At 47.9% G+C, this 27,645-nt stretch overlaps 1 protein-coding gene across 1 annotated transcript in view; it reads right to left on the reverse strand.

Annotated features, from left to right (window-relative positions):
- LOC147106717 (uncharacterized) overlaps nt 1–27,645 on the reverse strand; it is a 199,665-nt gene that overhangs the window by 4,415 nt on the left and 167,605 nt on the right. Inside the window, exon 11 of the mRNA XM_086007774.1 lies at nt 13,089–13,226. Within this exon, the coding sequence (XP_085863900.1) occupies nt 13,089–13,226 (138 nt within the window). The remainder of the gene's footprint in view (nt 1–13,088; nt 13,227–27,645) is intronic.

Raw genomic sequence — 27,645 nt, forward strand, 5'->3', positions numbered from 1 at the left:
AGAGCTCCTGTGGCCGGCACAGACACGATGGGCCGGATGGAGAGCTCCTGTGGCCGGCACAGACACGATGGGCTGGATGGAGAGCTCCTTCGGCCGGCACAGACACGACAGGCCGGATGGAGAGCTCCTGTGGCCGGCACAGACATGATGGGCGGGATGGAGAGCTCCTGTGGCCGGCACAGACACGATGGGCTGGATGGAGAGCTCCTTCGGCCGGCACAGACACGATGGGCCGGATGGAGAGCTCCTGTGGCCGGCACAGACACGATGGGCCGGATGGAGAGCTCCTTCGGCCGGCACAGACACGACGGGCGGGATGGAGAGCTCTTTCGGCCGGCACAGACACGATGGGCTGGATGGAGAGCTCCTGTGGCTGGCACAGACACGATGGGCCGAATGGAGAGCTCCTTCGGCCGGCACAGACACGATGGGCGGGATGGAGAGCTCCTGTGGCCGGCACAGACACGATGGGCCGGATGGAGAGCTCCTGTGGCCGGCACAGACACGATGGGCTGGATGGAGAGCTCCTTCGGCCGGCACAGACACGAGGGGCTGGATGGAGAGCTCCTTCGGCCGGCACAGACACGATGGGCGGGATGGAGAGCTCCTGTGGCCGGCACAGACACGATGGGCGGGATGGAGAGCTCCTGTGGCCGGCACAGACACGATGGGCCGAATGGAGAGCTCCTGTGGCCGGCACATGCACGATGGGCTGGATGGAGAGCTCCTTCGGCCGGCACAGACACGATGGGCGGGATGGAGAGCTCCTTCGGCCGGCACAGACACGATGGGCGGGATGGAGAGCTCCTGTGGCCGGCACAGACACGATGGGCTGGATGGAGAGCTCCTTCGGCCGGCACAGACACGAGGGGCTGGATGGAGAGCTCCTTCGGCCGGCACAGACACGATGGGCGGGATGGAGAGCTCCTGTGGCCGGCACAGACACGATGGGCGGGATGGAGAGCTCCTGTGGCCGGCACAGACACGATGGGCCGAATGGAGAGCTCCTGTGGCCGGCACATGCACGATGGGCTGGATGGAGAGCTCCTTCGGCCGGCACAGACACGATGGGCGGGATGGAGAGCTCCTTCGGCCGGCACAGACACGATGGGCGGGATGGAGAGCTCCTGTGGCCGACACAGACACGATGGGCTGGATGGAGAGCTCCTTCGGCCGGCACAGACACGATGGGCTGGATGGAGAGCTCCTTCGGCCGGCACAGACACGATGGGCGGGATGGAGAGCTCCTGTGGCCGGCACAGACACGATGGGCCGGATGGAGAGCTCCTTCGGCCGGCACAGACACGATGGGCCGGATGGAGAGCTCCTTCGGCCGGCACAGACACGATGGGCTGGATGGAGAGCTCCTGTGGCCGGCACAGACATGATGGGCTGGATGGCCTCCATCTGTGCTGTAAATTTCTATGAATTCTATGATCTACAAGATGCACTGCAGCAACTCACCACCTCCCAAATCCGTGACCTCTACCACCTAGAAGGACAAGGGCAGCAAGTGCATGGGAACACCACCACCTACAATTTCCCCTCCAAGTCACACACTATCCTGACTTGGAAATATATCACTGTTCCTTCATCATTGGTGGGTCAAAATCCTGGAACTCCCTGTGTAACAGTACTGTGGGAGCACCTTCACCACATGGACTGAGCAGTTCAAGAAGGCTGCTCGCCACCACCTTTTCAAGGGCAATTAGGGATGGGCAATAAATGCTGGCCTTGCCCACTACGCCCACATCCCAGGAATGAATTTTTAAAAATCATGCCTGAATAAATAAAAATGAGAAAACACTTTTATTAATACAAAAGTAAAATACTGCAGTTGCTGAAAATCTGAAATAAAAACAGAAAATGCTGGAAACACTGGCAGGTCAGGCAGCAGAAACAGAGTTAACATTTCAGGTTGATGACCTTTCATCAGAACTGGAAGATGTTCGAGATGAACAGTTTTTAAGAAAACACAGAATCAGGTAAAAGGGAGGCAGAAAATTAACAAAAGGGAAAGGTCTGTGATAGGGTAGAGAGCAGGAGTATTAAGTGACTAAAGGGATGATGGTGCAAGGCAAATGGGACAAGTATAAAAACAAAAGATCTGTCCAGAGCAGGTGTAAATGGTTACAGCAGAATACAGCGGAGGGGGAGGGATGCATGGTAAATTGGCGAGGGTTGCCGTGGCCCAGGAATGTAGCTGAAGTAAGGCGTATAAACTCCAGGGGTGCAGAGCACCCAGACGGCCTTGTACCAAAGGAGGATCCCCACCCCAAGCCCCAGCCCACACCTCCTCCAGTGACTCTGGTGCAACCATCCTCCATTACCAGTACATGCTGTCTGCGAGAAAATCAGAGCAGTGGTTAAGATCTAAAGTTGTTAAACTCTATGGGGGAAAAATTCAGTTGGTTGCGCCTCCCATTAGTGCCTTAAGAGGGCGCTAACGGGACGCAAACCAACTAGCGCCCGGGCGCAGCACTGCCCATGCCTCCCGCAAAATTCAGCGGGAGGTTTGTGGTGGCGCTAACCAGTAGCGCCTTGCGGCGCTGCGCCGCTGGCAATGACGTCATTGGCGTGCGCAGCGCCCCGCTCACGCCCCAGCCACGATTTTTGGGAGCGCCCCCCGACTTACCGCCGGACGCTATGTCCGACGGGGTCAGGGGGGCGTACCTGCGGCCGGGGAGGCGCAATTTAAAGGCGAGGTACGGGGCGGCCATTTTTGTTGCTGGCCGCCTGCCAGCATCTGCCTGCGCTCCCGTCTCAGACCTCCTGAAACACCCCCCCCCCCCCGCCGTGGAGTGCTGGCTGCGCTCCAAGAACCCGGCACTTCTCTTGAGTGCCGGGCTCTCTTGCCTGCACTCCCGATTCCCGGAGGCCCAGCTGGGCCCCAGGTCGCATTGCACAAGGCCCCTCCCCTTTAAGAAGGAGAGGAAGGCCTGCAATACTGCGGTGCGACTTGCTGCAGCGTGTGGCGCTGCGCACATAACGCCACAATATTGACTCGCAGCGCCCCAAGAGGGATGCGGGGCGCTTCCAGTAGCGCCCCGCTTCCCTCTTGGGGCGCAACCACTCAATTTCCGGCGCGGGGACGCTAATTTTTCTGGCTCTCGCTCAAGTGGCCATTCTTCATGGATGAGGTTAGACAGTGCTTCTTGCTCTTGCTTTAATCTGGAGAATATAATGTACTATTTAATTTACTATGCTTCCAGACTCCACCCATTCCTCACCATTTGTAGTCCACCTCTGATTCTTCCCTTCTCTCCATTTTTGATAGCGTGCATTCCACAGACATGTATTACAAGTCCACAAGCTTCCACAACTACCTGGATTCTGCTTTTTCCCATCTTGCTTTCTGTAAAATCTCTATCCCTTTCTCTCAATTTCTCTGGCTCTAGATGAACTTTTAAATCTCTCCAATCGGCGGGAAAGGAGTCGGGGTTTAGTTAAAATGGAGCAGCTCCATTGCCCACCAATCTGTAATTTTAACTTCATTGGCTTTGGTGACGGATGAGGCCCCTCCCCGAACTTTGCCAGGAGTCTCATTACTAAATGCAAATTGGAGGTCCATGGACGATAGAATTTTAACCTGCTCCTGAAGGGGTTGCCCAGCATGGCTGCCCAGCCAGGTGAAGCTGTCAGGGAGACAGCGAGGTCACAAAGTTAAGTTTAAAACATAAACTTCCCTCAGTGGGGCCCAGAGGAGCAAGAGTGTTCTTCTAGACCCCACAAGGAAGGTCTGGGCCTCTGCTGCCCCCACACCCCACACCTGCAAGATCGTTGCACCACCTCCCTCCTGGATTTAACTTGCTATCGGCAGCCTTCTTCTGATGCTGCTGATTTTTGTGCTCTCCCGCTGGCCAGCTACCGCTTTCTACCGGAAACATCCAAGCAGCTGACCGGAGGCACTCAAACTCCTGCCATTCGCTCCCACCAGTTACCCTCTGGCATTTAAAATTGGCCCTTTTGTCACATTTGTTCTGATTACTTCGCTTTTCACACCGGAGTTTATGAAATGTTCTGACGTTTTTTCCCACAATAGTTAACAGGACCCTTGACTGTATTTGTTCTATTTCCTGGGCCTTTGCTCTTTCTCCTGCACCCTCCTCTCACAACAGTCACCTGGGAATTTTAACCTGGAGGAGTGCGTGGTTTTAAGTGCAGGTGGGAGGTTAAAGTTGACAAAAATACAAGCACGTCCGGAAGCCAGCTCAAACCCGCCAACTTCCGTGTTTAACTCAGACGTGTTAGGCTGCTTGTGCACAAGTTTAACGGCACATCCACAGGTTTTCCGGGCTTCCTGAAACTCGCCAGTGAAACCAAGGCGAGAACACAACGGCAATTGACAGGGTTGATTAAAAGTCTTGCAAATACTTCAATAAATACCAGTACTCGCAGCTACTTTCTTGTCTACTAGTGGAAAAATGTTTGTTCACAGTACTTTTGCTGAGAGATTACTTTCTACACTTTGGAGGTTTTCAGAATTGATCAGGGTGGGTGCCGCTTTGGCTACCTTAGATTGGACCTCGGACAAGGAGCAATATGACCAGCAGCAGCAGCAGCAACAGGCTGCTGTTGACAGATCTGGAGCTTTACAGCAGAGAGGGTGCAGCTTGCAGGAGGCACTACCCGCGAAACAAGGCGTCCAGGCACAGGCTGAGTTTCCTTGACCTGTCGGAACAGCACTGCTTCTGGAGGCTGAGGCAGGTGGTGACAGACATCTGCAGCCTCCTGGGAGGTCCCTGCTGGACCAGGTGGTCACACCTTACCAATGGCTGTCAAACTTTTTTGCCTCTGGATCCTTCCATAGCTCGGCCGGAGACATAGCCAGGATCTCCCAGTCGGTGCTGCCCAAATGCATAAGGAAGGTGACTGATGGGTTGTTTGCCAGGGCCAGAAATTATGTCAACTTCGCCAGTTAGTTACCACCACTGGACCGATGTCAGAACCACATGCAATGCCCACTCTTTCACGCAACCCCCCCAGCCATGCCACTGACACAAAGCAGTCCTGCAAACAACCAACCACCCGTTGGTCTCCATCAATTTATCATCAAACAAGTATTTAAGGAGGGTGGTGGCGTAAACCCGAGTTCCTACAGAGTAGGAAACCCCACCCACCCTCCTCCTCTAACCTAGTAGTCTTTTAGCAGCTGTCTAAAAACAGAGGTCACAAATTTTTTGGTCTCAGTTTCTTTTCAGCAGGGCAGGAACCGGGAGGAGCGGGAAGTCGGCGTAGGACCAAGGGGACACAAGACCGGGAAGTCAGCGAAAGACCAGGGAGGTAAGACTAACTGGTAAGTACTTTCCTCAAACCTTCCTAGAAAGTAAAACCAAAACTAGTGGGATTTGGTTAGTTTAAAAAGGAATAAGAGGAGTACAGTATACATTGGTCTAAGTAAGCTTCGGGAAAACAAAAGTCGATAAATAAACTAAAACTAGAAAATTAAAAAGTAATATAAGGGTTAAGTCATGGCAGTAGAGCTCGGACCTGTGTCATGCTCCTCCTGTAACATGTGGGAAATCAGGGACGCTTCCTGTGTCCCTGACGACTATGTGTGCGGGAAGTGTGTCCAGCTGCAGCTCATGTGGGACCGCATGACGGCCCTTGAGCTGCAGATGGACTCACTTTGGAGCATCCACGATTCTGAGAGGGGTGTGGATAGCACATTTAGTGAGTTGGTCACACCGCAGGTTAAGGCCAGCGTAGACAGTACATGGGTGACCAAAAGGCAGAGCAAGGGCAGGAAGGTAGTGCAGAAATCCCCTGGGGTTGTCTCCCTTAGCAACAGGTTCACCGTCTTAGGTACTGTTGTCGGGGGGGGTGACGCATCGGGGGAAGGCACCAGCAGCCAGGCTCATGGCACCATGACTGGCTCTGTTGCAAAGAAGGGAGGGAAAAAGAGTGGCAGGGCTATAGTAATAGGGGATTCGATTGTAAGGGGAATAGATAGGGGTTTCTGTGGTCGCGACCGAGACTCCAGGATGGTATGTTGCCTCCCTGGTGCAAGGGTCAAGGATGTCTCGGCGCGGGTGCAGAACATTCTGGAGGGGGAGGGGGAACAGCCAGTTGTCGTGATACATGTTGGTACCAACGACGTAGCTAAAAAAAGGGAAGAGGTCCTACAAGTAGAATTTAGGGAGTTAGGAGCCAAGCTAAAAAGTAGGACCTCGAAGGTAGTAATCTCTGGATTACTACCAGTGCCACGTGCTAGTAAGAGTACAGAGAACAGGATAGTTAGGCTAAATACGTGGCTTGAGCAGTGGTGTAAGAGGGAGGGTTTTAAATTTTTGAGGCATTGGAACCAGTTTTGTGGTAGGTGTGACCTATACAAAAGGGACGGTCTACACCTGTGCAGAGATGGAACTGATGTTCTCGGGGTAATTTTTGATAAAGCAGTTCGGGAGCATTTAAACTAGTATGGCAGGGGGCTAGAAACCTATGTAGTGAAATAGAGGAAAGTGAAAGGCAGACAGAAATAAATGGTAAAAGGGTGAGGAACAAAAAACAAAGGGCCAAACTAATTCATAAAAAATGTGAGCATAAAAAAAGCCTGAGGGTTTTATACCTTAATGCGAGAAGCATCAGGAACAAGGTAGATGAATTAGCTGTGGAAATAGAGGTTAATAATTATGATCTAATTGGGATTACGGAAACATGGTTGCAGGGTGAGCAGGGCTGGGAGCTTAACATACAGGGGTATTCAGTATTTAGGAAGGATCGACAAAAAAGAAAGGGAGGAGGGGTAGCATTGCTAGTAAAAGAGGGGATAAATGCAATTGAAAGGAAGGATATTAACTCAGTTAATACAGAATCTATATGGGTGGAGCTAAGAAATAGCGAGGGGCGAAAAACATTAATAGGAGTGGTATATAGGCCTCCAAATAGTAAAATAGAGGTTAGGGAGGGCATCACGAGGGAAATTAGAGAAGCGTGCAATAAGAGCACAGCTGTCATCATAGGTGACTTTAACTTACATATAGATTGGACTAGCCTAATCAGTAAAAATAATGAGGAGGAGGAATTCCTTGAGTGTTTAAGGGATGGTTATCTGGATCAATATGTCGAGGAACCAACTCGGGAACAGGCTATATTGGACTGGGTACTGTGCAATGAGAAGGGACTAATCAGTAATCTTGTTGTACGGGGACCCTTGGGTCAGAGCGATCATAACATGATCGATTTCTCACTCGAAATGGAGAGCGAAGAAATTGACTCAGAGACTAAGGTCCTGAATTTAAACAAGGGGAATTATGATGCCATGAGACGGGAACTGAGTAGGTCTGATTGGACAACGTTCCTGAGAGGACTGGAGGTAGATAAACAATGGCAAACATTTAAAGATAGAATGACAAAATTGCAAAAATTGTTTATACCAATCTGGCATAAAAGGAAATCTAAAAAGGTGACTCAACCGTGGATAACAGGGGAAATTAGAGACAGCATAAAATCCAAAGATAGGGCGTATAAAATAGCCAAAAAAAGCGCCAGAGCGGAAGATTGGGAACAGTTTAAGATAGAGCAAAGGAGGGCAAAGGGCATGATCAAGAGGGGCAAAATAGCTTACGAAAACAAGCTGGCGGAAAATATAAAAACTAACTCCAAAAGCTTTTATAAATATATCAAAAGGAAAAGACTGGTGAAAACCAAAGTTGGTCCATTGCAGTCAGATACGGGGGAATATATAATGGGAAATAAGGAAATGGCAGATCAACTAAATGCATACTTTGGGTCAGTCTTTACGAAGGAAGACACAAAAAACCTCCCTGGGATATCGGGAAAAATAGGGACATTGGCAAAGGAGGAACTGACGCAAATCAATATCTCTAAGAATATGGTGTTAAGGAAGCTAAAGGGATTGAAGGTGGACAAATCCCCAGGGCCTGATAACATGCATCCTAGGGTACTGAAGGAGGTGGCCCTAGAGATAGCGGATGCACTAAGGATGATTTTTCAGAATTCATTAGACTCGGGAACAGTGCCGATGGATTGGAGGGTAGCTAACGTTACCCCACTATTCAAAAAGGGGGGTAGGGAAAAAGCAGGTAATTACAGACCTGTAAGCCTTACATCAGTTGTGGGCAAAATGCTGGAGTCCATCATTAAGGATGAAATAGCGGAGCACTTAGCAAATGGGGACAGGATAGGACAGAGTCAACATGGATTTACAAAGGGTAAATCGTGCTTGACTAATCTATTGGAATTTTTTGAGGGAGTAACTGGTAGAATAGATGGGGGAGAGCCAGTAGATGTGGTGTACCTGGACTTCCAAAAGGCCTTCGATAAGGTCCCACATAAAAGATTAGCATGGAAAATTGAGGCTCATGGGATAAAGGGGAAAGTTTTGGCGTGGATAGGGAACTGGCTGTCAGATAGAAAACAGAGAGTTGGAATAAACGGCTCATTTTCTGAATGGCAGGCAGTAACAAGTGGGGTACCACAGGGATCTGTCCTGGGCCCCCAGCTGTTCACAATTTACATTAATGACCTGGATCAGGGAGTCGGATGCAGCATTTCCAAATTTGCAGACGACACTAAACTAGGAGGTGGGGTGGGCTCAGAGGAAGAGACCAGGAAGCTCCAGAGCGATTTGGACAGACTGGGCGATTGGGCGGATAAATGGCAGATGCACTATAATGTGGACAAGTGCGAAGTTATCCACCTTGGGTGCAGGAACGGGAGGGCAAATTATTATTTAAATGGCAATAGATTGGGAGAGGGGGAAGTACAGAGAGACCTGGGTGTTCTTGTACACCAGTCACTGAAGGCGAGCATGCAGGTGCAACAGGCGGTCAAGAAGGCAAACGGTATGCTGGCCTTCATAGCAAAAGGGTTAGAATACAGGAACAGGGATACCTTGCTGCAGCTGTACAGGGCACTGGTGAGACCACACCTCGAGTACTGTGTACAGTTTTGGTCGCCTCATCTGAGGAAGGATGTTCTTGCCATGGAGGGGGTGCAGCGGCGATTCACCAGGCTGATACCAGGAATGGCGGGAATGACCTATGAGGAGAGACTATGTAGTTTAGGGATGTACACACTGGAGTTTAGAAGATTGAGAGGGGACCTCATAGAAGTGTATAAAATTCTGACAGGTCTAGACAGACTGGATGCAGAAGGAATGTTTCCCTTGGCGGGTGAAAACAGAACTAGAGGACATAATTTAAGGATAAGGGCTAAACCATTTAGGGCAGAGATGAGGGGGAATTTCTTCACTCAGAGAGTGGTGAACCTGTGGAACTCATTGCCACAGAGGGCAGTGTACGCCAGCTCATTAAATATATTTAAGAGGGAATTAGATATATTTCTACGGGCAAAAGGGGTTAAGGGTTACGGAGAGAAGGCGGGGACGGGATACTGAATTAAAGGATCAGCCATGATCTCATTAAATGGCGGAGCAGGCACGAAGGGCCGAATGGCCTACTCCTGCTCCTATCTTCTATGTATCTATGTATCTAAGTGAAAAGGCGAGTTGCCACCCAGAAACCAAGAATAGACAACACGGGAAAGTGATGCAAAGTAATACATTTTTATGTGATTATACTAAAGAATGGAAACTTCACAACATAACATTTTCTCATACACCCCCGTGTGCATACCGTTGGTGAACTACAAAGCTTTACTCTTCCTTTTCCTACCGCTCCTATGTGGTGCAACCCCTGTAGCTTCAGCAGAGGTAGAGGCAGGCTGCTCAGATCCCTGCTCTGACTGCTGAGATGCTCTTACCTCTGGGTTTTGGAGCTTGTGAGAACCCCTCTAAAGACTGCTCCACCTGCATTGTGCAGGGGCAGGCTCAGGTATTGTGAGAGGAGGCAGCATGTCAGGTACTGCCTTGTGGGGGGGTGGTGCGGTTGTGGTCAACAGTTGAGAAGTGGAAGCACTTTGAGTGGAGTTCCCACTTCTATGTCCCCTTTCGCTATCATCCCTCTTGTGAGCCAGCCGTACTCCACTGCTACCACTGTGGTGATGAGCACTTTGGTGCAGATCAGGGCAGCGCTGTAAGGCCTATTTAAGACGCCAGATATGTTGGCATCCAGAGTCTGCACGACCGTGGTCAAGGTGTGCATGAACTCATTTGATTACAGCAATTGATGTTTCATGGAGTTGGCCATTCTACCCATGCAAGAAGATGTCACCGCAATGCCCTGTGACATCAACCTACTCATGCTTGAGGTGGACTCCTCCATTCTCTCTGCAATCATGGACAGTGTGTTTGGAAGGCCTGTCAGTACATCCTACATTTTCTGGTGCTCCTCAATGATAATCGTTTTCATCAACAGCTCCCAGGGTACAGCATCTGTGTCCAGCTGATCAGAGCTTGGAGAGGGCTGTTCCCTCTGACGTGGACTCTCCACAGCTGTCCCTGCCACCACTGTCTGCTCTTGCTCACTTGTGAAGTGTAAGTTGCCAAGTGAAAATCCAACTATCTGCCTAACTGGTACCACCAAAGTGCAAGTATCTGAGCTGGTGCATTGTAAGCTTGAGTCCTGTGACGGTGCACCCTCAGAAGGAATCAACTCCTCTGAGGATTTGTCATCCGTGAGGTCCATGGACTCCTGTTGCACGTGTGAAGGCCCTGTCAGAGAGAAATGACATGAATTAGTCCTAGCAAGGTAAGAATATTGCAACTTATCATTATGAAGATCATTGTATTTCACTCGCTGCTGAAATCAAGTCAACATAACTGAGTATTGTATGACATGTATGTGCCTTATATTTCATTCTGTCACCAAGAAGCTGGGAGGACCCCATTTCTCCATCTCCAATAGCCAGGGACGCCAAGATGCCACTGATCTACATTGCTTCCTCCTCTGCAGTTCTGAGGTCTGTGGAGGCACACCTCCAGTTCTCTCCCTCTCCCTTGTGTTTTGCATTCTCTTCTGCAATGGGGGAAAGAGCAGACCTATGGGTGGCTGTAATGGCATGTGTTCACCCGATAGATGGAGTGCATTTGTTGAGGCTAACTATCGGGGAAAGGCATCAAATTTCATAAGGATGAGGGTGAGTGGCAGTGGTGGATGGATAGATGGAGATGTAAGGAAGTGAACAGAAAGGGAAGGATGGGTGTGCTTGCAAGGTAAGTGGGTGCGAGGAGTGATGTAATGGAATAGGCTTGACAAGGCAGAGTGAGGGGGGTGGGGTTATGCACACAGCAGGATGTAGGTGAATATGCAACTGTACTCACGCTTCCTGTACTGAATCCAGGACTGTGGCAGAGTGCTGCTGCTGCTGACCTTCTGGGCCAACTCCAGCAATGCCTTATTTGTGGTAGCAGCAGGTTTCTTTCTCCCGTGGCTGGGTAAGAGTATCACTCTGCGGCTCCTCACTGTCATAGTCATAGAGTTATAGTCATAATGGCACAGAAGGAGGCCATTCGCCCCATTTAGTCCATGCCGCCTCTCTGTAGAGCAATCCAGTTAGTCCCATTCCCCCACTCTAATAGAGAAAATAAACTATTTAAATATTGCATGTAACGCTGAGCAAATCCGCTCTGAGCAGGGTCAACCACATTAGATTTCAAGTCCAATGCCTTAACCACTAGCCATCACAGCTGCCTGTCCCCAGCAGTACATCAAGGGAGGGATTATTAAAGCGGGGCGCAGCCTTTGACTGTTCTGAATCCATTGTCAAAGTGTTTCCACTCTTGCTTCCAGCACTTAACTCCTCCAAATTCCACCTTTGGATTGGCCATTTAAATACTAGAGTTGAGATCACGTCATGCAGGTCCTCACCATGCCCGATGCCGCGCAATCGACGCCAAACCCAGAAGTAAAATGATAATGAGGTGCCTGCGTTAAAATGCCACAGAAATACGTGCTAAACTTACTTCCAGGTTTCCCACACGATATCAGAACTCCCCCCTCCCCCAAGTTAATATGGGGCAAGTGTCTCCCTTATCCTCACGCTCAACCCCACGAGCCTCTGCATTCACTAGATTATCTTCTTCGATTTCAGCCATATACCACAACATTCCTTTACCAAGCACACTTTGCCTTTCCATTCCCTCCTCCCTTTCCTGGAGGAACCATTCCCTCTGGGAAACCATTATTAACTCTTACCGCACCCTACTTTCAGCCCTAATCTTTCTTGTGCAACCACAGGAGATGCAACACTTGTCCATTTACTTCCTCCAACACCACTGTTATAGCCTTAAGTGCAGCTTCCATTTGAAACAATTTACATGTACTTCCATAGCCTAGTATTTTGGTATATATTGCACATGGGCCAGTCTCCTCTATACTGGGGATGCCAAACACTGATTAGGCGACCACTTTATTAAACACCAAACTTGCCCTCCCATTCCTACTTTGCCTCTACATCTTTGGTCTCCTCCACTGCTAAACCAAGCTGAACATTATCTCATCTTTCTGCTGGACACTCTAGCCCTCTGGTCTGAACACTGGCTTTAATGAATTCAGATTTTAGGTATATTCTTTATTTTCTTTACAGCAGGGAATGGTTGTGATGTGAGATGAGTCTGTCCGTATCTGGGGAAACTAAGGTGGTTTGACGTTTGGTGTGGCGACCCTTTGTCAGAACACAGTGTTGGCAGCGGGATGCTGACCTATTTGCCAATATGTTCTGTTTTAATTTCAAACCAACTGCAGTTGCAGTCCTTTTTCTCTTTCTCCATTTCCCCCAATTTTCTTGCCTTTTTTATTTGTATGAGCCTCTCCCTTTTTATGGCTTTCCATCATCTCGCTGATCTTTTGTATCATCTAATAGTTTTCTATTAAGCAGTTTGCAGGTCATTCAACGCACCAACTCCCTCTCTGTGATTAGTGTAACTGTTGATCCGACCCCCTCAGCCCCTACCCTCTCTTTTTCCCACCCTTGCGTTGCTTTCCCTTTTATCTTCAGTTCTGAAGAAGGTTACACATACAAAACGTTAAAACCGTCTTTTCTCTTTACACAGCTTATTTCCAGCATTTTCTATTTCCATTACTGCCCCTACTTACTTTCTGGGCATTACATCTAGGCTAACGCTCCCTTGTCTTCAGTACTAGAATTTTCCTTTAAATAATTAGTTATCAGGGGAAAAAGAAAATTCCACTTTATCTTTCACCCAATCTCATCTGGTAGCTCACCTCGTAACATTCACAATAATTTTTCAGACATCCTGAACGTTTGCAGTTACAGCCCTTGTTATGCCGCAATTTGATTTCTCCTAGCATCCCTTTTCCTATTTTTGGCCTGAAGGCTTCTGGGTTCCGATCCAAACAAGCCTGAAGCAGCAGGAAGATGTTACTTGTTAGAAACTGCAAATTTTTCTTATTGTTATTTCACCTCCCTGGTAACCAAAATATATTACAAACAATGCTACATACAAGCCAGTAATATATACACGGCAACTGTCTGCACTTCACGCAAACTTCAGTTGTTCTAGAGCAGTGTCCTTTTGTCTCACATTTGTGGAACATTAGCATCATTCTCCACTCCTGCATCCTATTGCTGCTTCCAGAAATGAACGGCACTGCACACTGTGGGTGTGAGTTCTCACAAGATCAGGAATTCCCACCCACCGTGTGCAATGGTCCTCAATGCCCGAGAACTGCATCAGCAGGAGGTAGGAGCGGAGATCAGTGCTGGGTGGGAGCCAGGAACATCATGACCGCTGCTTGGAAACCAGGTATTGACTTGATTTATTCTAAGCTGATGGCCACAGTGGCTGCACATTGATCGAGGGTAGACTTTCTAATTCACGAATATGCTTAATTTATGACCAGGGGCCCGCACAGCTAAATAGGTGCCACCAGTTATCCCCTGGACCCTGGGGAATCCAAAGATTGGAATGATGTGGGTCCCTCTCATGATGCTGTTGATTGTTCATGGGATATGTGACACATTGGTTTGTTCTTGCAAACAATACAGCACTTAACTGCTTTATACATCTGTGCAATGCTGACTAATTTACCTGCAAGGGGAGGAGGGTTGGATGGGTGTAATGATGTGAACAAGTTACACCATTTGGAACGGGACAGACTGAAAGGACCAACTGGTCTTTACCTGTCCTACTTTATTGTATGTTTATATTCTATATTACATGTAGGGAGATATGTTAGTAAAGCCACTTCTTCGCCTCTGGGACCTGGTTTAAATCCTGCCCAGAATAATGGGATAGGAAATAGCCTTAAAGCTAAACAAATTGATTAAATAACTGTTAGCTAATATGGCAGGACAGCTGGGGCCCGTTGCATGCACATCCTGTGCCATGTGGGAACTCCAGAACGCTTTGTGTGTCCTGGAAAACCACACATGCAGGAAGTGCCACCAACTGCTCAAGCTTGAGCTCGAGCTCAAGAGTTTTAAAGCTTGAGGAGTGGTTGGTATCACTACAGTGCATATGGAAAGCTGAGAGTTTTGTGGATAACACGTTTCCGGAGGTAGTCACCACAGCTACAGAGAGTTCAGGAGGAGAGGGAGTGGGCGATGAACAGGCAAACTAGGAGGAACAGACAGGCTGTGCAGGAATACCAGTGAGGGTGATGACACCTTGAGGGAGCGCAGTCAGAAGCAAATCCACAGCATCATGGGAGACTCAGCTGCACAGAGGGGTCACAAGTAAGTGTAAAAATGCAGTTTGAAAGGATTCGCAAATTTCATGTCTTCCCCGAAGATTTACTTTTGGCTTATTGAAGAAACCCTGGTTGGACTGAGTTTAAAATCCAGGGCTCCAGGGCTCAACAAGATGGCTGTGGTCAACCTCATGGCCAAGGCCTGTAAGTTTCAGTTTGGACTGACAAAGAAGGAACTTTCCAGAAATTAGAATGCAGACAGACCTTCTGCATTTATGCATGAGAAGCAAACCCAGTGGCATTCGGGCCTCTGATTAAAACCCATCAAGGTTGTTTGCATAGACAATCAAGAGCAGGCAAGGCCTATTCAATATGTAATAGCTGCATTCAGACCTTTGTTAGAGAACATCATCACTGTTTTCAAACGATCAACGGGGCATTCAGACTGGAATGGCCCCATCACGAAACCAGTTGGACAAAGGGGAACACTGATGAGACATTTAAAACTGATTAACCGGCCATTCAGGTTGATGGGCCCAGATCGGTACCCTTTGTATGAGCTTCAACACGTCCAGGTCAGACAAAAGAAATGAGCTGATCTGGCGGGAGATAAGGGCTACCGGGAAGGGTATAACTAGTCCCTCGGGAGGCCATCTCTCTCTCTCTCGCCTCGCCTCCAGTGCCCTGCCGTATCATCAACCTAGCGAGAGGATCATCGACGAAGAGCCCGTCCAGGGAAGTAGGACACCCGCAGATACGTTTGAATTACTGGGGTATCTCTGCTCTGGGGAGGTGAAAACCTAAAAGCATCGACAGGCAACCGGGCACGGAGCAGGCGTTTCAACATCCTAGACTGGTGAGCATCAATATTCTGGCCCATCACAAGACAACCTAGATAGGTGTAAAGGGTGGGAGTTAAGGGGAATTGCTAAAGTGTCATTTTAGTCATTCTTCCCTCGATGTGTCCGTTTCTCCTCCCCCGCTAAGTGTTATTGTGTTGCATCCATAGTGATTTTCTCTGTATAATAATGATTTCTCTATTTTAATAAACATTGGTTTTCTTTGCACCAAACCACTGGTCTCGTTTGTCTATATCGCTACTCGTAAATAAGTCCGGTGCTCAGAACTAAAAAGGGGGAAGCGATTCGAACCGCACGGGGCTGGGGCAGCTCAGGCACACGACTGACTGACCAGACAAAAAACCCCAAACCAAAACCCCCTACAGAAATGGCGAGCCAGGTAGGAGCATCGGCGACAGTATGCGATATGACAGACAGTGGTGCGGAGGGAGAAACCGCAATGGAAGAGAGGTTATCCACTTATGTGTGCAGAAAGGTCAATATCGCCAAGAAATGGGTGGGTGCTATGTTAAAGACCGAGCGTCCCATAGACGCCGCCGCCCAGTGGACGGCGAGTAAACAGCATAAGAGGGCAATTGAAAAGGCAGTCTGGTTAATGTGTTATAAGAAACAAGTCCTAGTGCTGGACAGTGTTGTAGCAGCACAGGCTACCAAGCTCAAGAAATTGGCCCCAGAAATGCAGGATAAGGTTGTAGCGGAAGAGAAAATGCTAGTGGCACTTCAGGCTTTAAGCCAAAAGAGAGCGCAGACGGCAAGGGAACACCAGGCAAAGATAGAGCGCCTGGAGGCCCAGGCCAATGAAGTGCAACGGGAGTATCAGGCAAGGGTAGAGCGTCTGGAATACCAGACCACTGAAACTAAAGCCAGCGCTAGGCGCAAGATGGAGCACTTAGAATACCAGGTCAGAGAGGCGAGGGGCAGCGAGATAAAGCTGCAAGGCACGATTTGTGGCCTCACCCAAAAATTAAAAGAGCAGGAGGAGAAAGTAAGGGAGGTAAAGGCAGCATACAAGCTAGCCTGCGACCGGGGGTTCGAGGAGGCAGATCACGGGCCCTGTAGGGAGGAGATAGAAAGCTTGGGCATGGCCTTATCGAGGGCGGGCCAGTCAGACTTTACCGGCAACCCAAACAGAACCGTCCCACAGGCAGCACCCAGAACAAAGTTGGCTAGGGAATCAGAGGTCCCACGGCCGCCACCCATAGCTCCGAGTTTTCAGGAGTCCTGGCAGCAAGGGGAGGTGGAGGATGAGGTGGGAGGGGAAGCACAGCAGGCCCCGCTAGATAGGCCGGGACCAGGACCGGTGTACCCCCTCCGACAACGGAGGTACGGCCCGCCCGTTGATGATGAGAACCCAGGGGCCATCCAAAATCAGTTTGTGGTGCCGCATGGCACCCAACAGCTCAGGGCCATGGTTAGTCACATCCCCAAGCTCACCAAAAAGCGAGACCCCTCTCTGCACTTCAGGGAGATAGAATAGGCAGCGTGCGTCAATGACTGCGATGACGCAGAACACGCTAAGATGCTGCTGTTTTCTCTGGGGAGTGATCTCCTCCAGACCCTGTCTGATGAATGTAAAAAGGGGCAGAAAGATTGAGGATTTGAGGAACGAGATATTGGAGGCCATGGGACTGAATGACGGTAGTCCGTTCGCCCGGGTGGAAAAAACGGTACAGCTCCCAGGGGAGTCCCCGCAGGCATTCGCAGACAGGCTGTGGCCAGTCTACCGGAGCGCATGCCCGGAAATGCCAGCGCGGACCTTACTGAACCAAGTCCAATTGACCCACTGGCTCCATTGTCTAATGACAAACTGCCTGCCCCAAATCCGAGCCCAGGCTGCGGCCTGGTTTGACCCCAGTAGCCCCCAGACCACCGAGGAAACGGTGATCCGCCAGCTCGCGATAGCATTTAAAAATATGAGGGGTATCGAGGCGCCCCAACCCAAGGGAAAAGTCAATGAGGATAAACCTGGTGGCCAGAATAAGAAAGAGTGGCACCAGGAGGGGAACCGTCCCTCCCAGACTAAGTTAAACTGTTATGGGTGCGGGAAGGACAGCCACTGGCGCAAGGATTGTAAGAATCCCTGGAAGGAGAATAAGGGAAAGAATTCATCAGCCCCAGCCCAAAAGGCAGAGCCAGGTATCCCTCCCGCTGCGATCGAGACACTCCTGGAGTTGTTACAGTCTCTACGATCTCTCCTCCTGGCCAGCCAGGGGAAAATAGCAGCCACCACCAGTGCTTTGACCCCGTCTGCCCCATCCCACTCCCAGCAATGACTAGAGCCAGCGCAGCCTATCGACCTGTGTCCCCGCGAAAATGCTGAGGGAAGCAGGCCCTATGTTAAGATGGGGGTGAAGACGGTGCAGGGGAGATATTCGGTGGACACTGGAGCTTCCAGCACGGTGGTCCATTCGGAAGACCTGACCAATTCACCCCGGTCTAACAAGGTCCCATTTAGCTTAATGGGATCCACAGGGAACGAGCAGGCTGGGGAAAGGTCAAAACCTTTGGCCATAGATTTAGGATCCCTCCATACCACATGGGAGGGTAACCACAAGACCGACGAGGTGGCCAAGCAGGGGGACAGGGAAGGAGAGTTCTGGGACCTCTGTAGAGCAGGCCCGATAGCAGCAATCCGGGACAAGGGAGGCACACAGCGGGTAGCTTTGGCCCCGGACCAAAAGCAGGTCCAAGCCCAAGATTCCGCCTTTAAGGCCGCCCTGGTAAGGAGAAAGAATTTAGAACAGGGTTACTGGCAGGCTGCTAGTTATATGAATCAATGTAAGTTGTTTAAGCCGGAGGCAGGGAAACAGGCAGCTGGGATTCAACCCGAGGTCAGAAATCCTCAGCCCGCAGCGGGTACGCGCATGCAGGCTGCACACGCAGGCGCAGTAGCGTGCGTCAAGGGAGAAGTTCCCCAGCACTTTGTCCAGACCACTCCCCCTCTCTTATGGGATTCTGAGGAGGAGGAGCCCGAACCAGGTTTTGAACCTGGAGGGGAAGACTCTCAGCCACCGGCAGCCGGTGGCGAGGGATTGCCCGTCCCCAGTTCAGGTTTGGGAGGGGAGGGAGGGAGGGGAGGGACCCGAGGGAGAAGGCCCCCAGCCAGCGAGGACTGTGACCCGAGCCAAGGGTCCGCTCGCCAGGGTAGCCCCACCAGTAGCACTCCCTAGGAGGTCTCCTCGGCCACCCCAGCCCAGAAAAGTATGGTCACCGACTCTTCAGTTCGAAAGGGCGGCCTCCCGAGTCAGGGAGAAGCCAAAAGACAGAGGTCCCCAGCCAGCAGCCATAAGCTGCCAGGGACCAGAGGTGGAGATCAGTCCAGCTTCACCACAGGGAGCAGCCTGCAGCAGCCCAAACAGGGATTAGGCTGGCCGCCCGGAGACAGGCGGCGGTTGTATATAGTTTAGGTAATATAATTTTAAGTAATGTGTAGAAGGTTAAGTTTAGGGTGTTTAATTTAATTCTAATTAAGGTGATGGTTAGTTTTAAGTAATCTGCTCAGAGTGTGTACATTTGAGTCGAGGTCGCAAGACCCGATCATGCTTCACCCAAGCCAGTGAATCTCTAGGGAACCTGGCTGTGTGCTTCGATATCTGTTACAGGAAAATTTACGGAATGAAGGGGGGCGTAATCCTACTCGCCCTGATAGGACTGAGCTTCGGAAGGAGAGGTGATGTGGAGGATTCCCACCTCTATGGCTGCTCCGGAGACACAGTAGCGATCGATGGGAGCAGCGAACGGGATGCAGAGGAGAATTTTACCAATTATGGGAATAGTGGTCAGAATGCTGGTTATGGGTAGGACAGCCCGACCCGCCCTGGTATACAGGGTGGAGAGCATTGGAGTCATTCAAGGGGGTGCACACATTCGTTATACAGCGGTCCCACCATACGTCATAAAATGGGAGCATGCTATGACTGGTACCGACCTCTCGGGGTGCCATAGCTGGGGAGCACACATCATCCTGTGTCCCCAGCACTTGAATGCCTATTCGAAACCACAATGCGGGTTCAGAGCTGCTGACGCAATACCTATAAATTGTACCATGGAAGCCATGGCACAAGGCCATATTCCCCCACAGGTAGCATATATAGGGGGTGGGACATATTGCGTCACCACAGGAGCGTCTTACTACCAGCACGGACAGCACAGCTGGTGCGTGGTGAGTGACAGCAGCTTCTGTTTCAAACCCGAGGCAGAAGTTCAAGTGGCACAGATATGAATTGTCCCCATTCCTGAACCATCCACTGTTCACCTCACTGTGGAGGAGAGTTTTACCCACCTCCAGAAATATGTCGCCCACTTCGGTTACCCGATTCCCCCTCTCCCAGAGCACCGTACCAAATTATTAAAAGCCGTTCTAGTATCACAAAAGCACTTCTACACTTTGGAACAGAAGACTGTACAGATAGGGGCCGACATTTTAGATATTACGACCCCGCCCTGGTGGGACGTTTTTGAGAGTATAGAGGTCCCCTCCTGGATTCGAATGGCGTCCCACATCTTAGTAGTCTGTCAGCTAGGGATCGTCCTCTACCTGGTTTGTGTCCAGTGAAGGAGAAAGGGTCCCGGGGTAAAATTTAAAGCAAAAGGGTTGTGGAAGGACCAGTATGCCTGGGTGGAAGAAGAAACACCCATGTGAGCTTTGTGTCATATCACTGCCGAGTGATGGCAGATCCGTTTGTTATTTTTAATAAAGCTCGTTCCTTCCATTCGTTATTTTTAATAAATATGTTTTTTGGCCTGATGTTGATTTTTATTAAAGGTTGTGTGTTGTAATAAAGTTTTATGATGTCCCAAGTAGTGCAGGGGTGTTGGACCCCCTCCGTGCTTGGGCTATTGTAACAGATGGTAATTGTTTCTATCGATAGATGCCTGTCGTGCACTGTGGTTTTCTCTAAGTAAGGGGAATGTATGTGTCGAAGGATCGTGGATAGATAAATATAGGGGAAGGTTTGTGGGGGGTCAGAAATTTGCTCACCTTGATTGGACACTTCAAGCAAGTTTCAGTATCATAGGGGGGACTGAAAGGATTCACAAATTTCATGTCTCCCCCGAAGATTTACTTTTGGCTTATTGAAGAAACCCTGGTTGGACTGAGTTTAAAATCCAGGGCTCCAGGGCTCAACAAGATGGCTGTGGGCAACCTCATGGCCAAGGCTTGTAAGTTTCAGTTTGGACTGACAAAGAAGGAACTTTCCAGAAATTAGAATGCAGACAGACCTTCTGCATTTATGCATGAGAAGCAAACCCAGTGGCATTCGGGCCTCTGATTAAAACCCATCAAGGTTGTTTGCACAGACAATGAAGAGCAGGCAAAGCCTATTCAATATGTAATAGCTGCATTCAGACCTTCATTAGAGAACATCAACACTGTTTGCAAACGATCAACGGGGCATTCAAACTGGAATGGCCCCATCACGAAACCAGTTGGACAAAGGGGAACACTGATGAGACATTTAAAACCGATGAACCGGCCATTCAGGTTGATGGGCCCAGATCGGTACCCTTTGTATGAGCTTCAACATGTCCAGGTCAGACAAAAGAAATGAGCTGATCTGGCGGGAGATAAGGGCTACCGGGAAGGGTATAACTAGTCCCTCGGGAGGCCATCTCTCTCGCCTTGCCTCCAGTGCCCTGCCGTATCATCAACCCAGCGAGAGGATCGTCAACGAAGAGCCCATCCAGGGAAGTAGGACACCCGCAGTTATGTTTGAATTACTGGGTTATCTCTACTCTGGGGCGGTGAAAACCTAAAAACATCGACAGGCAACAGGGCACGGAGCAGGCGTTTCAACATCCTAGACTGGTGAGCATCAATTTTCTGGCCCATCACAAGACAACCTAGATAGGTGTAAAGGGTAGGAGTTAAGGGAAATTACTAAAGTGTCATTTCAGTCATTTTTCACTCGATGTGTCTGTTTCTCCTCCCCCGCTAAGTATAATTGTGTTGCATCCATAGTGATTTTCTCTGTATAGTAATTATTTCTCTATTTTAATAAACATTGGTTTTCTTTGCACCGAACCACTGGTCTCGTTTGTCTATATCGCTACTCGTAAATAAGTCCGGTGCTCAGAACTAAAAAGGGGGAAGTGATTCGAACCGCATGGGGCTGGGGCAGCTCAGGCACACGACTGACTGACCAGACAAAAAACCCCAAACCAAAACCCCCTACAAGTTGTCAAAGGGGATTTGAAAGTTATGGGGATAGACAGACATTTCTGCAACCATAGACGTGAATCCCGAATGGTGTGTTGCCTCCCTGATGCTAGGGTAAACAACATCACTGAACGGATGCAGGATATTCTGCAGGGGGAAGGGGAACAGCCAGAAGTTGTGGTCTGTGTTGGAACTAATTACATAGGTAGGAAAAGGGTTGAGGCAGAGGCAGAGTTTCAGGAGCTAGGAAAAAGATTAAAGAACAGGACCTCAAAAGGTAGATTACTCCCAGTGCCACGTGCTAGTGAGCACAGAAATGGGAAGATCGTGCAGGTGACTGTGTGAGTGCAGGAGGGAGGGCTTCAGATTCCTGGGGCTTTGGGACCAGTTCTGGGGCAGGAGGTTAACTCGTGCCATGGGGGAGGGTATAAACTAATTTGGCAGGGGGAGGGGAACCAGGACCTAGCAGCAGAGACAAGGTGCATAGAAAACTAGGAAGGACAAATAGCAACAGAATAAAGAATAGTGTAGAATGAACAGGAATTAGACAGAGGAAAAAAGCAAAGCAGGCTAGCACAGTGTTGGAATACATGTGCGCAAATAGAGGTAAACGAATACGATTTGGTTGGGATTACGGAAACGTGGCTCAAGGATGGCCAAGACTGGGAACTCAACATCCAGGGGTATTCGATATTCAGGAAAGATAGGGAAAAGGAGGTGGGGTAGCATTGCTGGTTAAAGAGGAGATTAACACAATTGCAAGGAATCTTCTATGTTTCTATGTGTTAATGCAACGAGTGTTACAAATAAGGTTGATGAGCTGCAGGCACAAGTTGCAACATGGGATTATGATATAGTGGCTATAACAGAGACCTGGCTTAAACATGGGCAGGAATGGGAACTAAATATTCCTGGCTGCAATGTATTCAGGAGGGATAGGGAAGGAAAAAAAGAAAGGGAGGGGGTGGCAGTATTGATTAAGGATAATATTACAGTTCTACAGAGGAACAATATACTAGAGGATTTAAAGACTGAATCTATTTGCTTAGAGTTAAGGAACAGAAAAGGAGTTGTTACATTCCTGGGTGTTTACTATAGATTCCCAAATAGTGAGAAGGAGGTAGAGGAACAAATCTGTAGGCAAATTTCAGAAAAATGTAAACATAATAGAGCAGTAATAAAAGGGGACTTCAATTACCCTAACATAAACTGGGAAAAAGCAGTGTAAAGGGGAAAGAGGGTGAATAATTACTAAAATGTGTGTAAGAGAACTTTTTTAATCAGTAAGTTTCTAGCCCAATGAGGAAAGAAGCAGTTCTAGGGAATGAAATAGGGCAAGTGGAGTGTGTCTCAGTGGGAGAACATCTCGGTAATAGTGATCATAATATGATTAGGTTTAAAGTAGTTATGGAAAAGTATGAAGAAAAATCAAAGGTGAAGAGAGCCATTTTCAGTGATTTGAGAAGGGATCTAGCACAGGTGGACTGGAAACAAAGATTGGCCAAGAAAACGGTAAATGAGTAGTGACAGATTCAAGGCGGAGATAGTTCGGGTACAAGCCAAGCATATTACTAAAAGGAGGAAAGATAGGGCATCCAAACCTAGAGCTCCCTTGATGACAAATTAAATGGAGGCTAAAATAGAACAGAAAAAGGAGGTTTATGATAAATGTCAGGTACAGAATACAATTGAAAAATCAGGCCAAATACAGAGAGCGCAGGGGGTAATTGAAAAAGGATGTAAGCAGGGCAAAGAGAGAATATGAGAAAAGATTAGCAGGAAACATAAAAGAGAACCCAAAAATCTTTTATAAACATATAAAAAGTAAAAGGATAGTTAAAGGAATGGTGGGGCCAATTAGGGACAATAAAGGAAATCTTGTGACGGTAGTGGGCATGACTGAGGTACTGAATGAGTACTTCCATCTGGCTTCACAAAAGAAGAGCATGAAGTTAATGTTACAGTAGGAGAGAGTAGAGATATTGGATAGGATAAAATAGATAGAAAGGAGGTGCTAAATAGGTTGGCATCACTCAAAGTTAACAAGTCACCCGGTCCAGATGGGATGCATCCTAGGTTGCTGAGGGTGAAGATAGCAGAAGCTCTGACCACAATCTTTCAATCCTCCTTGGATATGGGAGTGGTGCCAGAGGACTGGAGGATTGCAAATGTTACACCCCTGTTCAAACAAGGGGAGAGAGATAATCCTGGTCAGTCTAACATCAGTGGTGGGAAAACTACTAGAGACCATTGTCGACAAAATTAATTTTCACTTGGAGAAGCATGGGTTAATACGGGACAGCCAGCACGGATTTGTTAAAGGCAAACCGTGTCTGATTAATTTGCTTGAGTTCTTTGATGTAACAGAGAGGGTTGATGAAGATAGTGCAGTAGATATATATATGGACTTTTAAAAGGCATTTGATAAAGTACCAAATAGCAGACTTGTTCGGAAAATAGAAGCACATGGGATTAAAGGGATGGTGGTAACTTGGGTACGTAATTGGCTAAGGGATAGGAGGCAAAGAGTAGTGTTTCTTTTCTGACTGGAGAGAAGTATGTAGTGGGGCCCCCTAGGGATCGGTACTAGGATTATTGTGTATAGTGACCTAGACTTGGGATAGGGAGTACAATTTTGAAGTTTGCAGATGATATAAAACTAAACAATGTAGTATGTAGTGAGGAGGAGAGTAGCAGACATCAGGAGGACATAGATAAACTGGTGAAATGGGCAGACACATGGCAGATGCAATTTAATGCGACTAAGTCTGAAGTGACGCACAACATGGTGTGGTGGAACAACATGGAGAGGCAATATCATCTAAATGGTACTATTTTGAGGGGGTGCAAGAGCAGAGATATTTACAAATCTTTGAATGTGGCAGGGCAAGTTGATAAGGCGGTTAAGAAAGCGTATGGGATGCTTGGCTTTGTAAATATGGGCATTGAATACAAAAACAAGGAAGTCATGCTAAAACTTTACAAATCTCTGGGCACCACACTTTAGGAAGGATGTCAAGGTCTTGGAGAGGGTACAGAGAAGGTTTACTAGGATGATACCGGGGATGAGAGACTATGGGCCTGAATTTGCGGTCGGGTGCCTCCGAACCACAAGAAAAGTACGAACCTACATGATGGTCCCGGAGGTTCGAACACTTACAGTCCTGGGCCTCTACGCGTATGCATGCGTAAAGGCCTATGTATCCCAGGAGCACATGCAGTGCGCAAGCACCCCTGGGATCATGTGGGCCAGACCAACCAATCAAAAAGGAGATCCCCATTATGTTTAAGGAGATTCCATTTACATACGGAATCCCCATAAGCATGAATAGGAATCCCCTAAAAATCACAATTACTCACCAGTTAAATAAAAATAGATCATTACATGTTCAAAATTAATTAAAATACAATTAAATTAAATATTTAAAACAAAAATTTAATTTTTGAAAAAAAAATATTTTAAAGGGGCTAAAAATAACATAACTAATTTTAAATTTTTTTATGTTTAAATAATTAAAAAATATATTTTAATATTTATTTAAACTCTTACGCTGGTAAAAGAAGGCCCTACGCCTGCTTTTACCAAGCGTAAGAGTTTCGTGGGCATTCGCTGGGCAGTAGTTGGGTAAATAACCCAACTCTGCCAGCAAATGTCCATTTCTCAGTGATGTGGTGGATTTGTCAAGCTGAAACTTGACAGATCGCAAGTTCCGGGTTTTCGCGCATGCTAAAAATAAACTTACCTGTTTTAAAAGTATTTTAAAATTATAAATGAGTGAAAAAAAATTCTTTTTTTACTTTTTTAAACTCTTATGCTGGTAAAAGCAGGCCTTACGCCTGCTTTTACCAGGCGTAAGATTTTTAAGGGATTTCAGTGGGCGGAGGCTCTGCAGAAAGCGGAACTCTCCACCTGCAGAGGCCCTTCTCCAGGGCAGGCGTGCGATCTGTCAAGTGGATTCTTGACGGATCGGAAATGTCGGTTTTCAGCACATGCGCTTCGCATGCCTGAAACCGGCACTTACGAGGTCTCTACGGGTGCGTATACAGCTCGTACACACCCATAGGGATCAGAAAATATGGGCCATAGATTTAAAATAATTGGCAAAAAAGCCAGGGGAGAGATGACTTTTTTTTTACTCAGTGAGTTATGAGGATCTGGAATGCATTGTCTGAAAAGATTGTGGAAGCAGATTCAGTAGTAACTTCCAAATGGGAATTGGATCTCTACTTAAAAAGGAAAAAGATGCAGGGCTATGGGGAAAGAGCAGGGGCCTGGGACTAATTGGTAGCTCTTTCAAAATTATTAGCGTTTTTTTATAGAGCAAGTAAGGAGAAACTGTTTCCTCTGGTAAGTGGGTCGGTAACCAGAGCTCATAGGTTTAAAATAATTGGCAAAAGAAGTAGACGGGAAATGAGGATACAATTTTTCACACAGAGGGCTGTTAAGATCTGGAACCGACTAGCTGAGAGTGGTGGAAGCAGATTCCATAGGAACTTTCAAAAGGCAGTTGAACACATACTTGAAGAGGACTAATCTGCAGGGTTATAGTGAAAAAGCTGGAGTGTGGGACTAGATTGGACAGCACAAACACAGCAGGTCAAATGGCCTCCTTCTGTGCTGTAAGATTCTATGATAATACAAATTTTATCTGTATGCTGGCTGTGGACATAGTATGGAAAATGAATTCGGACAGTCTCAATCCAGTTCCTTGTGGGCTTTTGCTCACAGTCAAAATGGCCTGTAATTTGGCGCTCTGACTCAGCAATGCCACAGAATGGCCAGTGTAAGGGTGCTCTTCTGAGATTAGTGCTGAAGTAAATCTCTGGGGCAGAAATAGTGCGTGCTTTATTCTGCATCGAACTATACTATGCCTGACCCAGGAGTTCTTTATGCTCGTACTGGGTGCCCTAAAAGGAAAATATTTATTTCCCGAGCACTAACTTCCCTCATATTAATGAACACAACAATCACAAAACAATCCTCCTTCCTAAATAAAAGGCAGTATTATGGCTCAGGAATTTCAGACACCAACATGCTGTGCCACAGAAGGAGAGATCATCGTTTGATCTTTGCTACCACCAAGTTCTAACCTGAACATCAGTGAGGGAAGATGCCGGGTGAAGGAACATTGGTGCAGTCACCCACCCTGCAGACTAGAGTTATTGTCTAGACTCGAGAGAAAGAGGGAAACAATAACATGAAGAGTGCGATTTATACTGTCACATACACAAATAAAAATGCACAATAAAACCTGATAATAACATCTTCTGAGTGTCCTCTAGGTGGCAATCTATAGACCAGGAATTGCTTTTGCCAATGTCAACAATGTCAATATTTTCACATTACAACATCCTGAATGAAATTGTAACTTTAAGTCACAATTTCTTATGACTCTTCAACTGAACAAATATTTGAAGTAACAAAGGATTGAAAAGGAAGCACATTTTACTGAATTGTTCCATAATTCTAGATGTTACAGAGGAACCCCTGTTTTATACTCCAGAACCATTGGTCAGAAATGGCCTGAGAGCTGACATTTTGGGGTCAAATTTCCCCCCCTCCCAAGACATGCGGGAGAGGGTCAGATTCGGCAGGACCTCTGCGTTCCAGGGATTTCTGGGATTTCCCCCCCGCCAACAACCGTGCTCCCTGCTCCCTCTCCGCAAATATTGGGGCCTTAGTATAGCACTCCTCTTATTGTGACACTATGGAATTCCAATGAAGCGTTCGAAAACCCTGGAATCTTTCAGGAAACAGTGGAATGATTGAGGGTGGAAGAATGAGCTCAGCTTTATGTTGTCACAGTAAGAGGAGGGCTACACAAAATGATTGCTCTCAGTCAGCTCTAACCAGCATTTCTAAAGTATAAAACAAGGTAAAGTAACAAGCAGTGATTGAGGGACAGTGGTGATTGAGAGTGGTAAGTGTATCGGTGCATCTTCATATAACATTTCAGATTATGGAGCATACACAGAATTTAATCCCCTTTAAATAGTTTACTAAGTTTATAACACACAGAACAGTTGCAATGGTCTGAAGGTGTATATTTCGTGGTAGTTTAAGTGAAAAGATATTGAGGTCAAACACTATCACACAAATCATATTTCT

This window comes from Somniosus microcephalus, chromosome 15 (assembly GCF_052327205.1).
Source record: "Somniosus microcephalus isolate GS21.2 chromosome 15, FLI_Smic_1.0, whole genome shotgun sequence".
In the NCBI taxonomy this organism is placed as follows: domain Eukaryota; kingdom Metazoa; phylum Chordata; class Chondrichthyes; order Squaliformes; family Somniosidae; genus Somniosus; species Somniosus microcephalus.